At 42.7% G+C, this 14,466-nt stretch overlaps 1 protein-coding gene across 3 annotated transcripts in view; it reads right to left on the bottom strand.

Moving 5' to 3' along the window:
- LOC133138258 (guanine nucleotide-binding protein G(i) subunit alpha-2) overlaps window positions 1-14,466 on the bottom strand; it is an 81,025-nt gene that overhangs the window by 14,521 nt on the left and 52,038 nt on the right. For all 3 annotated transcript variants that reach the window (XM_061256858.1, XM_061256857.1, XM_061256859.1), the window contains 3 exons: window positions 11,895-11,937; window positions 6,986-7,127; window positions 1,961-2,121 (listed from right to left, as the gene is read on the bottom strand). In XM_061256858.1, coding sequence (XP_061112842.1) covers window positions 1,961-2,121; window positions 6,986-7,127; window positions 11,895-11,937 — 346 coding nt within the window. The remainder of the gene's footprint in view (window positions 1-1,960; window positions 2,122-6,985; window positions 7,128-11,894; window positions 11,938-14,466) is intronic.

A 14,466-nucleotide genomic window follows, 5' to 3' on the forward strand; every position in this document is an offset into this window, starting at 1 on the left:
CATTTGAAATGACCTCTATCACATCTCCATCTTGTTCTGTCATTATAAACTGATGTGCTGAAAATAACGCTAGAGAAATTCCTGGCAGGTCTTTCTGAAAGCAATCAGCCTCGCAATTAAGTGTGTGATTTGATACGGCATGCTTGCTGGATCAATTATCACTGTCACAGAGCAATGGGGGGAAAAAGACAGCTGGCAGTTTTTTGTATAATTTCAAAAGTGTACTACTATTTATATGTGAATATAAGGGAAGCAATTACTTGGTTATTTGCAGACAGAATTATAATAAGCCACAAAGTGTAAAATATGGCATCAAATAACCAAGCAGTTGTTGCACTATAATGAATGGTATTGCACTTTTGATAATAAGAGCTGTGTTTATTTCTGGATTTAATTTGAGTGCGATACAAAAAGTTAAATGTGTATGACATAATCGCTTTTTTTCCCAGGATACATCAAAATATTCATTTGGAAACTAAGGATGGTGCTACTCTCAGTCAGCATACCGGACTGAGTACTACTCCCAGTCAGCATACCATCATTTATATAGGTTATACAGGCACTATGGGATACTGTACATCTGGCAATACAAATATCACCACCCTTATCATTATTCAAATCAAACTTGAAAGAAGCTCTTATCAAGAGCTGAAGTGCCATTGTGACTGCTTTGTTTGTTCATTTATTAATACTTATGCCCACTTATGATATTCTTTATGAATTCTATTTTATTCTCATTTATATTCTCTTTATAATCTACAGCTTGTCATGTTTTTGTATGTTTCTGCTTAATAACACTTATGATGTTGTACATACATTGTCAGTTGTAGCTTAGCTTAGAGGGAGAAGGCTGGTGTGTGTGTGTGTCTTATTACAGGAGTGTGGATGGTTGTAACTATAATTTTACTGGCATACAGTATCATGGAGCTGGCCAACATAAGAAGCTTCCATGTAGCCAGTAAGACAGAGCCAGCAGCATTAGCAGCCCTGAGGTGACAGACTGCAGGAGGGTGGGGCTGAGGAGAGAGGGATGCTGCAGCATTTAGACAGTACGCATGGTTAGTTTACTTCAGTTCTGCAGAGAGCTGACACTGGTCCAAACTCAAACTGGGTCAAGTTCTTTTCACAGCTCCTTTCTGCTCGCTCTCTGTGTCACACTAAATCCAAATCTATTCAGTCTGCTCCATTTGCTCAGATACCAATCCCAACTACCGCCGCACAAAAAGAGGATTCAGAATCACTGACTCAATTTCAATTTTCCTCTGGGGAATCCATTTTCTTTCAATTGTGAGTTGACCCCTACGCTCCGGTTATCAATGTTTTCAAGTCAACAGAATTCAGGACAGGACTACACAACATTAACAAGCTCGATGCACACAGGACTGGAGGCATACACTACAATCAACTAAGTCATTTTCCAATTGTAATACTTGTCCAGCAGAAATTGGACCTGCTGAGAAACAGCACTGGATCACTCTACTCTCTGGACTGTTGGTGTGACAAATCTTCAGTCATCAGAAAGACCCAAACTGCCCTTCAGTGGTCTCTTTATCTTACGTGTAACCATTTGATGGACACTCTACAATATACCATGTTATAGCTTCAAGCAAAGTCTCCCATTTAAAATTAATAAGAGCACCAGGAAAGGCTGACGTGCACTCTCCCCTTTAGGCAGACAGAAAATAAAATGCCCACCTGTCTCACCCTATTAATCTTAGGCAGGGTCACAAATGACAAATATATACTGGCATTTACTCAGTATTCATAAATAATACATTGCAAAAATGATTAAAAAGCCATTTTCTGAAGAATAGTTCATTAATATACAGTACTACCAAGATGCTGTGAATCATAGTCAATTACACTTTTATTGCTGATATACAGGCCATGAGAGCGGTTTCCCAGCTTCCATGTGGATGGTTGGATGTAGTGTAGGTTGAGATGGACATGTTGTGCTTACTATGCAGCAGAGTCGTTGAGCTGGTATTCCCGAGAGCGTGTGAAGCAGCCCTGAACCCCGCTATCTGCCCACAGCCGCCGGATTACGTTGGACAGGTCGTCTGGCAACAAACCCTGCTCCTCTGCAGCAGCAGACAGCGCAAAGAGCTGGCGGGCATCGTCCTGAAGGGGGCGACACAAGACAGAACAGAGCATTGTTGGAGGTGCAGACACAGGACGCCATACTAACTCTTATTACCAGAGGACATGTTATAAGGGGCGAGGGGCACAACATAAATTCAAGGGTTTAATGCGACTGTGGTCATTACAAAAGGTCAACAGGAAAGTGAATATCTGCACAAGTTGAAGACAAGTCATGCATGTAACCTCTGCAAATGCATGGGTCTCAGAGCAAATGAAGGGCATCATCCACAGCACAAGAAAGTGTTACGCGTTACATTATACGTGATACTAGTCTACAGGTAACTGCTCTCTTTATCCAACAGAGGATCAGAGTTGTCCCTAGTGTCAACATGAACAGCCAGGCTTAGGCATAGCTACAGCTAGGCTGCTGGGGTAAGGCTTGTTTCAGCAGAGCTAATAAAGGAGGCTCCAGACTCTCCCAGATGATGTGGACAGGAACAGTACTCCCATTAGTCGAATGTGCTGCCTGCACATGTTTCTCTGGACTAAGGCTGCCTGAGACTCCCTGGAGCTTTCCTATCCCATCCTCCCATCCTCTGGAGCTAGTTTGTGGCAAATCTTGTCAAAAGCAAGAGAGCTTCAACAGTATCCCTCCCAAGTAGACATAAACACACACACACACACACACACACACACACGCACACACGCACACACACACACCAGGAGAGGGCCTGTAAGAAAAGGTTAAGTAGTGAACAATTTAGTGCTTTGAGAATGGTCATCTTTCAGAAGTAGGTCATGTAGGCACATGTGTAGTGAAAAAATATAGATATTTCAAAAGAATAGCCCCACATCAGCCTGAAATTTTTAATTAACTGGAAAAAACAAAGATGTGGAAGATGTGGTAAGGACTGGTACAAGCTACTGTAGGGTGTGAGGCAGAAACCCTGACACCTGGATGTACCTGAGGTGTCTGTTCCTACTGGATTGCATAGGTGGGGAATGTGGTCAGGTTGGCCACAGCCTCTCAACATCTGCTCAGTTTATTCACCACGGCATTTCTCTACTGAAGCAGTGAGAAAGGTGCCAGGGTAGAATATAAATGAGATCCATACAAACTGCTTTCAGAAAATGTTCCCTCTATAGAATGGACAGGGATCAGTTCATTCCACGAGAATGACGTGTCAAAACCACATAACCCCATGGCAGAATGAGCCTGGTCAGGTAGAGACTGGTGTCAGATATGTTTGTCAACTTCTGGGGGCACCCTATTTTGTAGGTGGGGTATGTGGATGTGTCAATTCAAACCAACTTGGTGACTGATATATAGCATAACACTGTGTAAAACTAGTTACAACCAATCAGATTACAGGAAATCAATTTTGGAAACAACATATTTAATTTCCAGATGTTGGATTGAGACTAAGAAATTAGGGTTACAGAAAATGACATGGCAAGACAGCTGTCAGAATAAACCCATGGCTTGTTTTCATATCAACTGTATATTGCAATATTTATACCATGATCATTCTATAAACAACTATGCTGTAAGTCAGCTTATTACAGAGCCTTTGTCTGAGCTATAATAGCTTAAGCTATTGATGTTATTTGAAGAGGGTCTTTTAAAATCCGATTGAAATGGCTTGTGTGTCTGGATAATCTTAGCGGTAGAAATCTGAGACGACATCTTTATATGATGTTTCAACAGCTGTGTATGAAGTTAGCGGTGGGACATGGGAAACTGTTTATGAGGAGAAAAGCAGGAAGAGCTCCCATTTGTATTTATAGATGCTCTCCATGCAGATCTCAGCCGCTATGTGCAACTAGTCTTTCCTCGTTCCCAAGGCCAGGACACAGCCAATTCATCTTCTCATACACTGCTGTCAAACAATTTGCTTTGTCCGGGTTTCCTTTAATGTGCACTTCCCAGCTCATGAGCAGGTCAAGGGGCCAGCTATTCCTCACAGGTTATTCCTCCTCCAATGGCCGACTTCCTCACAAATTGTCGGGATGATTCCATCATCACGGAAATGGCAGGTGACCAGCAGTTAGAAAAGACAGGAATATACCGTATGAGCCTTCCAGATGCCAGGAGCGGAGGCACCTTGCACGCAGGCACAGCTGACCCCACAGCAGGTATGAGAGGACATTGACGGCAGCAGTGCCTTCAGCAGCTGATAAAACATTCAGGTGACAGGTGCACACGAGCCATTAAGGGAGGGGAGGGAGGAAGGAAACGTGACTGTGGGAGAAACCGCTGCAGGAAACAGGAAGAGCCAGCTGCCTGAAGCCCAAGGAGCTGCAGCATATGGGTCCCTCAGAGACCAGTGTGCCGTCGTACACGTGGACACTGAGTGATGGAAGAGAGGACGCAGGAGTGGGACTGAACACTCTGATCGATGACATGATCATCACACTGAGATTCACAACTGAAACATGACCTTCCTTCAGAAGGCACCCGGCGACTGGTCACAAATAGAAAGTACATTTCTTGTGCCAAGGGGTTGGAGGCAAAAACTGTCAAACTGTTCATTTATTTATTTAGCCACTGTTTATGCTTTGAGCCGGTCTTCCTTTGTCTGTGTCATTGTGGCCCAAAAAATAGAAAGTAAAAATAGAATTGGAAGGGCATAAGAGGGCAGGGTCTCACCCGCAGTGCACCTGCTCTTGGCAATATGGTGATGACTCATTGGCACTGCTGGACTGTATGCTCCTCACTGGTAGCTGCTGTGACTTGAACTGATTTTAAATCAACAGACTATACAATTAAACCACGGGAAAGACTTGCTTGAACACATCAATTATGCACCAATTTGGTAGTCCTTTACAAGCCCTTAAAAACTATTCCTCTGGGTTTCATATTTTGAAGAGAAGAACTCTCTGTTCCCTTTTAGTAAACAGAGTGGAAAACCGGGTTTGTTTCTGCCTTTCTAGAGCGATAAACAGGTGAAAAATGGGGCGGGCCACACATCACAACAGCCTTCTTCAGAGAATTTCACACCACACTGACTTATTGACCAGTGATGCACAGATTCATTTGAGTGGTCCATAACACATGCATTATTGAAACTTTATCTACTACTTCATCTTTGCAAGCCACCTTACAATGGTCTTCCCCCCAACTTGCTACACCTGACTACAACCAGTGTTCAGCTACATGGTGTGGATGCTTTTGTTGGGGAAAAGAGCATCAGACATCAGGAAGGCTGTGCATAGGTTTGAGAAAACAGGCTTTCCAATAATGGTTTGGTCCTAAATAGGGCATTACAAGAGTAAACTCATGCAGCAGCTGGTGTTTGTGTGTTGTATGTGTGTATGTGTGTGTGTGTGTGTGTGTGTGTGTGTGTCACAGAGAGAGTACAGGCAGGATGAGTGAGCAGGATAGCACAGAGTGGAACATTAGAGAGACATTACTGGGAACATCAGCTATCAGCAAGTCAAAGTTTTTGCTTGTGGCTACTCATCATAGTGTTGATATATGCACTGCAATATTAGCTTGCCAATATGTTATAAAGCCATTTTAAATGTTCAATATTGAGCTTTCTGGGCAGCAGAAGTGACTGCATTTAAGAGATCTTTTCAATTACAAATTAAGTCGAGGTGCTGCCAACACTGCAGCAATTCACAAAGGAAGGAATTGGTCAGTGAATCTGTCTCCTCAACAGCTTTAAATAAATTCACTATTGTAATAAAATGCAGTCTTTTGTTTCACTTGATATTAGCACTTGCTTAATACAATCATTTTACTTCGCTTCATATTAAATTGTATTCACATGTTCAGATTTGCATGCACGATGTTTCCATGTTCATGGTAGCCAGCACTTTTCGATCATTTTCTTGCCAGGTAATGTAGATACATTCTGGTGATTTAAGCAGTGGGTTTAGCTGAATCAAGAATGGGGGATTAGACAAGGGGGTTGATCATTTATTGTATGTTACACTGGATAAAAGCGTTTTTCAAATAAATAAATGAAATAATTCAAGTTTATTGACTGCTCTGGGACCTTGGCAAACTCTTGTAGAGAAAAATGACTGCTGTCGATGGCTTGGATCTGTGCAGAACAAGTCAATTGTAACCTAATTCCCTGATGCAGTTTTCCTGCTGTGCATGCTGGGGCAGCCACAGGGTTCCAGTGTTGACCCCATCAATTGTATAAGGCCCAATCAATAGCAGTCTCCTGTAGCACTGTCACATGCTTTGATCTTTAGCCGCTATGGCAGGAGCTACCTGCCACTTGTCTGAGACAGCGGGATGTCTTGCCCTACGTCAATACTCATTTCAAAATCCAGCTGAGGGTGAAGATTCTGCCAATTATGTCTGCCATTCGTCATTCTGCCAAGTCATACTACCACAGAAGATTCAAACTTCTATTGAAAAATGTCCACCGTCAGGAAACAAAGCTGATAATGACTTTGCATTCACAGTAGTAAGACGAACGATTAAAGAGCAGAAACTAGTGAGCACAGAGAAGGCCTGAAAGGAAAGAGCTGCTGCCCGAGTTTGCTCTTCCCACAGGCAGGGAGGCCCAGGTGCTGGACTCAGAAGGCCAGATAAGAGATGTTCCTACACTCAGTGCTTGCGGGAATCAGCAGCTGTTGATGACGGAGAGTCTCCATCTCTAACCCTAAAGAGGGATCATTTCCTACATAAGATACTTTTGCAAGACTAACAAGCCAACTCCAACCAGACTCCCTTATTCATCCTATCATTTTAAAGGAACTTGGTAAAAAAAAACAAAAAAAAGAATGTGGCTCACATATAGATTACACACAATATGGTATTCAAACGTACTGTATATATAACAAAGCAAACGTGAGTGAAACAATGGAAAACTCGGTTATACCCTAGACCCCAAATGTGACAGTACACACCCTGGGTCTATAAGGGGGAGGGAATACGTACCGCTCTGGCAACATCTCCGTAGTCGATCTTGAGGTTAGCCATGGCTTTGATAATGGCCATAATGGACTGTATGGTGTTACTGTACACCACTGCTCTGTACTGTTTGCACTCATCCTCTGAGTAGCCATCTTCATGGATGATCCTGAGAGGAGGGGGGAGACAAAATGGCCATTTAAGAGAAGTGGATGAGTAATTTCAATGACAAATTACTTTCATTAATTAACTGAAATTAAATTAATTAACTGAACTTGCAACCAAGTAATCTGCTCTACATGGCAGCTTTTGTTAATTGATAAAAAGGGAGAAAAACATTTATGCCACCAAAAAGCAACTGTAGCTAAGTGCATAGTCCTGAAATGGGCAGACAAAAGACACAAAGTGGGGATGATGTAAGCTTCCATCGCATTTTGCAGATATGAGCATGAATAGTTTATTAGTCATTACCATCATTTATCTTGTTACACAATGACACATTGGACACCCAGCTGTATTATAAGAAGAAGAAAAATACAGGTGGTTATTTTTTCAGTTCTGATACAGCAGAGGTATGGAGACTGTAATCCCAAGTGCCCTGCTAACCCAGATTGGCTCAGTGAGGTCCAGGTTGGCAGGGACACTGAAGGTCATTGTTGTATTGAGCAACAGGCAGTGTACAGAACATTCAGGCCTTTGGAGGGAGAACACTGGCTGGTATGTGTGGGGTAGCTGGCACCACAGCGCCTGCAACACGAGGTCAATCATTCGGGCAGGTGCAATTTGCTAAGGCGACCACAAAAGAAAGCTAGCCAAAGGCATGTGGGAACTTGACCGGGCTGGTTTTCCAGCATTATTTCCACGCCTTATGCGTGATTATGAAAGTGCAAAAGGGTGGAATTCACACCAAGGCGTGACTGGGAGTCGCCGCAGCCTTGCAGTGTCTGGCAGTGTGACACAGCCAAGGCCAGCAGGGGCGGGAACACGGGCCCAGGGCGGACATTTTGATGGTAGTCCCTCAAATTTCAGATAATTTACAGCCTGATACATGCCTAATATTTCTCCTTTACTGTTAAAGGACAGCTTGCAGCCAGCAGGTGATCTGCGTCACGTGAGGCGCTGGTCTGAACATGGTCGGAATGTGAAGGGGGCAGCTGGGAGGAAGGCGAGGTGAGCCAGAGAATGCAATTACCCAACAAGTGCAATGAATTGTAATTATACAATTGCTTCTTTATTCAAAATGAGACCATAAATCCCATGCAGATATTTCCAGAGGGCACTTTCAGCCAAATTTATTGAGACAAGAAGGCTAGCACACAGCAACTGGCATGTGTTATTGACAATAGTAAAAGAAAAAAAGTTCCAAAATGTCAGCAAAATGTATTTGAGGAGATATTCTATTACATGCTTTCCTTTCATATTAGCATATGGCAGATTGGAAACATTGCTTAAATTGACTAGTTGTATGAAGGCATTGATTTTCTGATGGGCGACTACAGTATAGCTCTGTCAGTGTTAATAACCCAGGGCTGAAGTGGTCTCTGTTCACCAATGAAAAATTGATTGAAAGCATGGCTCACCCAGAGGCGTGTGGATAATTAAGCCACAAGGTCGGTGTGTGTGTGTGTGTGTGTGTGTGTGTGTGTACACATGCAGGGGGAGTCAAGTTAAGTCAAGTTAACAGGACTAGAGCATAACTTTACCCAACACTTCACTACAAAATTTCCATGATCACAGACATTGATAAGGAGTACAGGAGTAGTTTCTGATCACAAATCTAATTTAATATTCCTTAAATTAAATGATTGAGCAAATAAAAAGTTATAAAAACTATTTTAGAAAATAGTTTAAACTTCATGAATATAATATATTTGTCAAAAGTTTGGAATCACCTTGTCTTTTTCTGCTTTTTCTGATTTAAAATAGTATTTTCTGTTTGTAATCAGTTCACACGTGGCCAAAGCCCAGACTCAGAGCTTTTATACCATCATGCTGCCAGATATGCAGTAGATACTACAAGAATAGTTTCTCCTGACTAATCCGAGCAGCACAGTGGTTTTAGGATTGTTTGATACCTTGGACACTTGATGACTTAAACCCATTTAGCCAACAAATGTGTTCCATATTGTATCAGCATACTTTTACAGCTGAATTTACTCCCTCCTAATTCCCATAGAGATCCATTAAAATGCAAAGAGTTTTAGTATTGCGTGTAGGAAAACCTGAAAATAAGATATCCAGACTCCGATGACAGTAGGTCACAGATATCAGGAAGTCATGGCATGGATATGCAACCAAATACAAAGCATGTCTCTTTTATTTGACATTATGTTAATTTGTCTGAAATGTTGAAATGGGGGACTACATTTAAAACATACTTTAATTACTACATGGGGAAACTAAAATGTATAAAAATACCCTTTAATAAGTATGCGCTTTGACCATGTGTGAATTGTTGGATTACAAACAGAAAATAAAATATAAAAGCAGAAAAAGCAGAAAAAGATACTTTTGAATGGTAGTGTATATATTCTGAATGTTTTACAAATTGTTTCCCATATGTACCTATTGACTGTAGGAATTAAAAATCTTATTACAAAAAAAAAAATCAGATACAAGATAAATTGTGGCTTTTATATTTTTCTATATGTCTAGTTTCTAAATGAGGTCAGTTTCACATCGCTGTGTAATAGTCATAAATATTATTGCTGAGTTACAGTTATTGCACGGATAGCCACGCTTGTGGTCATTTGAATACAATACAAGTCAAGTCAATTCTCGTTGCAAATCTTTTCCTCCTGCAAAAGCAAAGGATTCTAATTAACTTAAAAATAGGGCTAATGGATTCTTCAGAATGTCTAGAATATAAATCAGATGTGTGTCAGATAAGGCATTCACCCTCGGGACTGTGTCAGAGGTTTAACTACCCTACACCCTTATTTGCATATTGGGGATAACAAATCTTGCTCTGCTGTGAAGGCAAAGGAGTGTAAGACATTAAAGCCAGGGTGAAATGGGTTCTTCAGTCTGCTGGGAATGAGATGAGTTTCAATACAATGTATTTGTCCTTGGAATTGTGGCTGGGGTATTTCTCCTGCACTGTTTTGGTTGAGATATCACCTTTGCCTTATTTTGAACTCAGAAAAACCCTGCCGGCGGAGGGACAAACAGACAGGATGCTACTTGAAGGAGGTGGGGAAGTGAGGTAGATAGGCCTGGGCCACTGATCAATCATACAGGAAACCATAACTTTTGCAGCTACCTGCATAATGTAATATTACTGCATACAATAATACTAGATGGCAAATATAACGCTGCACAAGTTCAGTATCTGACAGGAAGTGGTGCAGTGAATCCTTGCCATGGTGCGATCGTAACCATAAATGTTCAGGTACCAGACGGAAACCTGAGGTGCCGATTCTGAGGGCAGGCAGTCAAAACACCTCCTGTGACAGGAAATTGAAGATCTCCACGCGGTGTTCTTTAAAGAGGGAAATTTAATGAACACTGTCCCAGCAGCTTTCCTTCCCTTTGAACACCATCAATGCTTTAGAATTATTCAAGATTTCAGTATTTGCACATGTGCACACTATTACTCAAAAGGAGAGAAAAATAGCTTGCTGTAGGGTAGGCTTCTCTGTAAAACCAGCCTTCACCTGAAGATCGAGTGGACCTGTTCCTTTGGCCAGCTCAGAGCTCATTTGCTATTCATGTCATAATCCTTTTGAATGGTATCACTGGTGTAATTCCAAATTCCTTTTCAAGCCTGCTCTTTCTGGCTTAATTATTATTTTACCACGGCCATACTGTGCTAATAATACCTAAGACGATGAGCATACATATAGTAGCCTATGTGTATTATTTTAATAGCAGACTTGAAAATGGTTTACTTGGAATGTCTATGTTTTTTGGGAGGGTCAAATATTGGAATACATTTGTTCAAAGTTCACCTTAAACTAATGAAAATAGGCCTGCTGGACAGTTAAAAAGGCATGAGGGTGAACGGTGTGTAACTCATCAATGTTTGATCATCCTCTGTAATTTCATAATTGAATGAGTAATAAGTAAAAAAAAATATAGATATATATAGATATTTAAAGATATGAAGGCTGACATAAAAATAGAATGTTGTAATGACCTCCCTATCACAAAACATGAACCTCTAATATTCCTGTGGAAATCCCCCTTCCTCCACCCCAAAGCTATGAGCAATGAAAAAAGTATGGTAATAAATCATAATATTAATTTCAAAGGTCTGTACCCAGATCACCCATCACATTTGCTCAGATAATATAAAGCCCTGAATGTGTAAAATGCTGCTTCCAAATATTGCCATAGTTCAGCTGAATATGCATGAGACCTTTTAATATCAAAACATAGGTCATATCATTCGTTTAATTACAGTGTGCATTCAGATTGAGCTCTATTTCCATTTCAGCACACTCCATATTGAGGACCTCTGCACTGACAGAGTGCACACAGTAATTACTGCATTCCATAAGAGCAGAATGGACAGAGTATACCCCTGCCAGCAGCTGTCTGAAGGAGCTCTCTGTTCAGCGCTCACATGGCAGCACTCTCCGCAGTCACAGGCCAATCACAGCAGTGCTCTCCGCGGTCACAGGCCAATCACGGCAGTGCTCTCTGCAGTCACAGGCCAATCACGGCAGCTGCTAGGGAGAGCTGCCACTGCCAGGCCAGGCCTGGGACTGAGTGACCACAGACCACCTTCTGCTACCCAGAGACCACGGCTCATACTATTGACTCAGGGCAAAGGGCTAGAGTCAATTCTTCAAATGCCTAAAATAAGATATCAATTAACCCTGAACATAATGTTTACAACAGGGATGTGATGTGGAACTGTGCAGGAAACCCCAAGAGGAACTATTGGGGTTTCCTGGCCCCACCACCCCACCCCACCCCTCCCCTCACTCACTTCATCTGCTTCACAATGGTGCTCTTCCCCGACTCGCCAGCACCTGCAGGAGAAACAAAACACAAAGAGCGGTTAAAAATACACTCCAGTTTTCCTCTGACACCCACCACCACCTCTCCCATGTCCTCCAACCGTTGTCTCCATGCCCTCGTCGGTCTGAGGTGGTGACATGACGTCTAAAAGGCCTTCTCTGGTAGCTTAGCGGATTAGGCTTCCGAAGAGGATTGAATAACTGAAAGAACCTTGCATCGCTGCCAAGAGCACTTCTCCTGTCAGGCCTGATGGGTTGTTGACAGCACAGAACTCTGGTGTCTCCAAACTGCAAGAAGCAGTTTGTTATCATTACAAGAAAATGTTATGTGCCATTGTGTCTGGAACTACACATCCCTATTTGCCCTGACAAAAAGAGAGGGGCAAAAAGCATCAAAGTGTGCAGGCTGGACACCTGGAGCCCAAACCCAGAGAGGGCCGCAGCTCCTCCATGTGTGTTCTCCAGGGAGCAGAACAAAGTGCTTCACCACTGCAGTCCATCTCTAATTTCACCCGCTATATAGAATGTCCTGTCAAACTGGCATTCATGTGAGCTGATATTAGCAAAGAGGAATGGGCTCTACTGAAGAATCTGTGCAGAGATTAGCCAATGAGGCAGAATGCTGGGGGTTGGTCCAGACCAGGATGGTGGGGTTTGCAAAGCAGATGGGTCAGGATTGGCCCTCCTGCATGTCACTCATCTGGGGCACAAAGCTGTGCTACCTGTTGCAGAAAGGAACAGGTTTGCACAGAGCATTATACTATGGCAACAGGGTGGTGTTGAGTGAGAAGAGAAGATCCTACCGCTGACAATTTAAAGCCTAGAGATGTTCAGGCTTACAGAGCTGTGCCTCACTTGCCTTCAGTACAAAAACGTGCCTCTCTCCACCACACTGCAGTCCCCAAATGACCCAGAACCAAAAACATCCATCTGCTCTGAGGTTTGAACTGATAAGCACTTTTTCTTGCTGGTGGGAATCTTACTGGTGGAAATCGCTGAGAAAATGAGCTGTAGAGGTTGCCAGATTCTGGGAAAGTCAGTCGGTTCTGAGAAAAGAGCGCATTCTTATGAACAGACCATTTTCCGGTACTCTCCTGTTCATCAATACAATGCCAGGCACCTGGCAACAACCTAAGAATACACTCCCAGAATGCCCTGAGGCAGTGGGAAAAAATGCTGTTCAAGATTGTTTTTAATTAGCAATTTCATTCTTTCAATATCACTGCAGGCTTTGTGTGTGTGTGTGTTTGTGTGTGTGTGTGTGTGTGTGTGTGTGTGTGTGTGTGTGTGTGTGAGTGTGTGTGTGTGTGTGCGTGTGTGTGCGTGCATGCATGAGACAAGGGAAAGAGAAAAGACAGAAAGAGAAAAGACAGAGAGAGGAAGAAAGAAAAAAGAGGGTTACTAACAGTACAATGTATTCATGACTAAGAAATGTGTAGTTTTGAATTTAATGGCACTAACTAATCTGAAGTAATCTGAATGTTCCTCAAGCTGTAATCAGCAGTTTCACTCAGAGAAGGAGTTTTGCTTTCCCCTCAGCACAGGACCCAACACTATTGGTAAAGTGTCCATATGCTACAGTGAGAGGGTCTGTCCTACAGGGCCATTTTAAATGAGCGCAGCAGCCTGACGGACGAGCGCATCTGGTTCTGCTCACACAGAGCGTATTGCTGTTTGAGCTTCAGCACACACAGGCCTGACGGGCACTTCCCTTCCTCACAACTGGTAGGCACTGTATTTCAGCCTCTCAAATCTCCAGTGTGAGAGCTGCACAATCAGACAGGGCGGAAAGCAGGCTCTGACACCCTGTTCTCCAGGAACACTGCTCCACAGGGCAGCATTAAACACCTGAAGTGTGTAGGACAAAGAGCAGACCCGCCGCGTATTCCATAAATGACCCCTGTTCAGAAACTCAGGGGAAACACTCATGCAGTAAGGCTTCTGTGACTGGTGAGTATGCGTTCTGCCGTGTTCGTATCCTTCCCTATACCCTGGGAGATCAGCTGTCACTTGGCCTGCATCCACACTCAACCATGTAAGAACGTTGGAAAGAAAGTTCTCTAGGGGTTAGACCCTAGAGAAAACTTGGAACCTGGAGGCTGGCTACAAGAGAACTCTGTACACATTAATATTATCTACCCTCATATTATCTGCACACTACAGTCTGTTCTCTTCTGGGAATAAGAACATAGCCCTGCCCTGTAGAGCACAGGAAATGAATACATCTGTACGAACATGAACATCCTTCAAAGTGAACAACAGCCCCAGCCTGTGGGGTGCAGAAACTGAGAAAATATACACTCAGTGAGCACTTTATTTGGTATTTATGAAACTGATTTTTTTTAGTTATTCAGTCTCCTACTGCTGTAGTCTATCCACTTCGAAGATTGATGCGTTGTGTGCTCAGAGATGCTCTTCTGCATACAACTATTGTAATGCGTGGTTATTTGCGTTATTGTCACCTTCCTGTCAGCTTCGACCAATCTGGCCCTTCTCCTCTGACCTTTCTCATGAACAATGCATTTTCTCCCGGCAGAACTG

The sequence above is a fragment of the Conger conger genome, chromosome 10 (genome assembly GCF_963514075.1).
Source record: "Conger conger chromosome 10, fConCon1.1, whole genome shotgun sequence".
Taxonomy (NCBI): domain Eukaryota; kingdom Metazoa; phylum Chordata; class Actinopteri; order Anguilliformes; family Congridae; genus Conger; species Conger conger.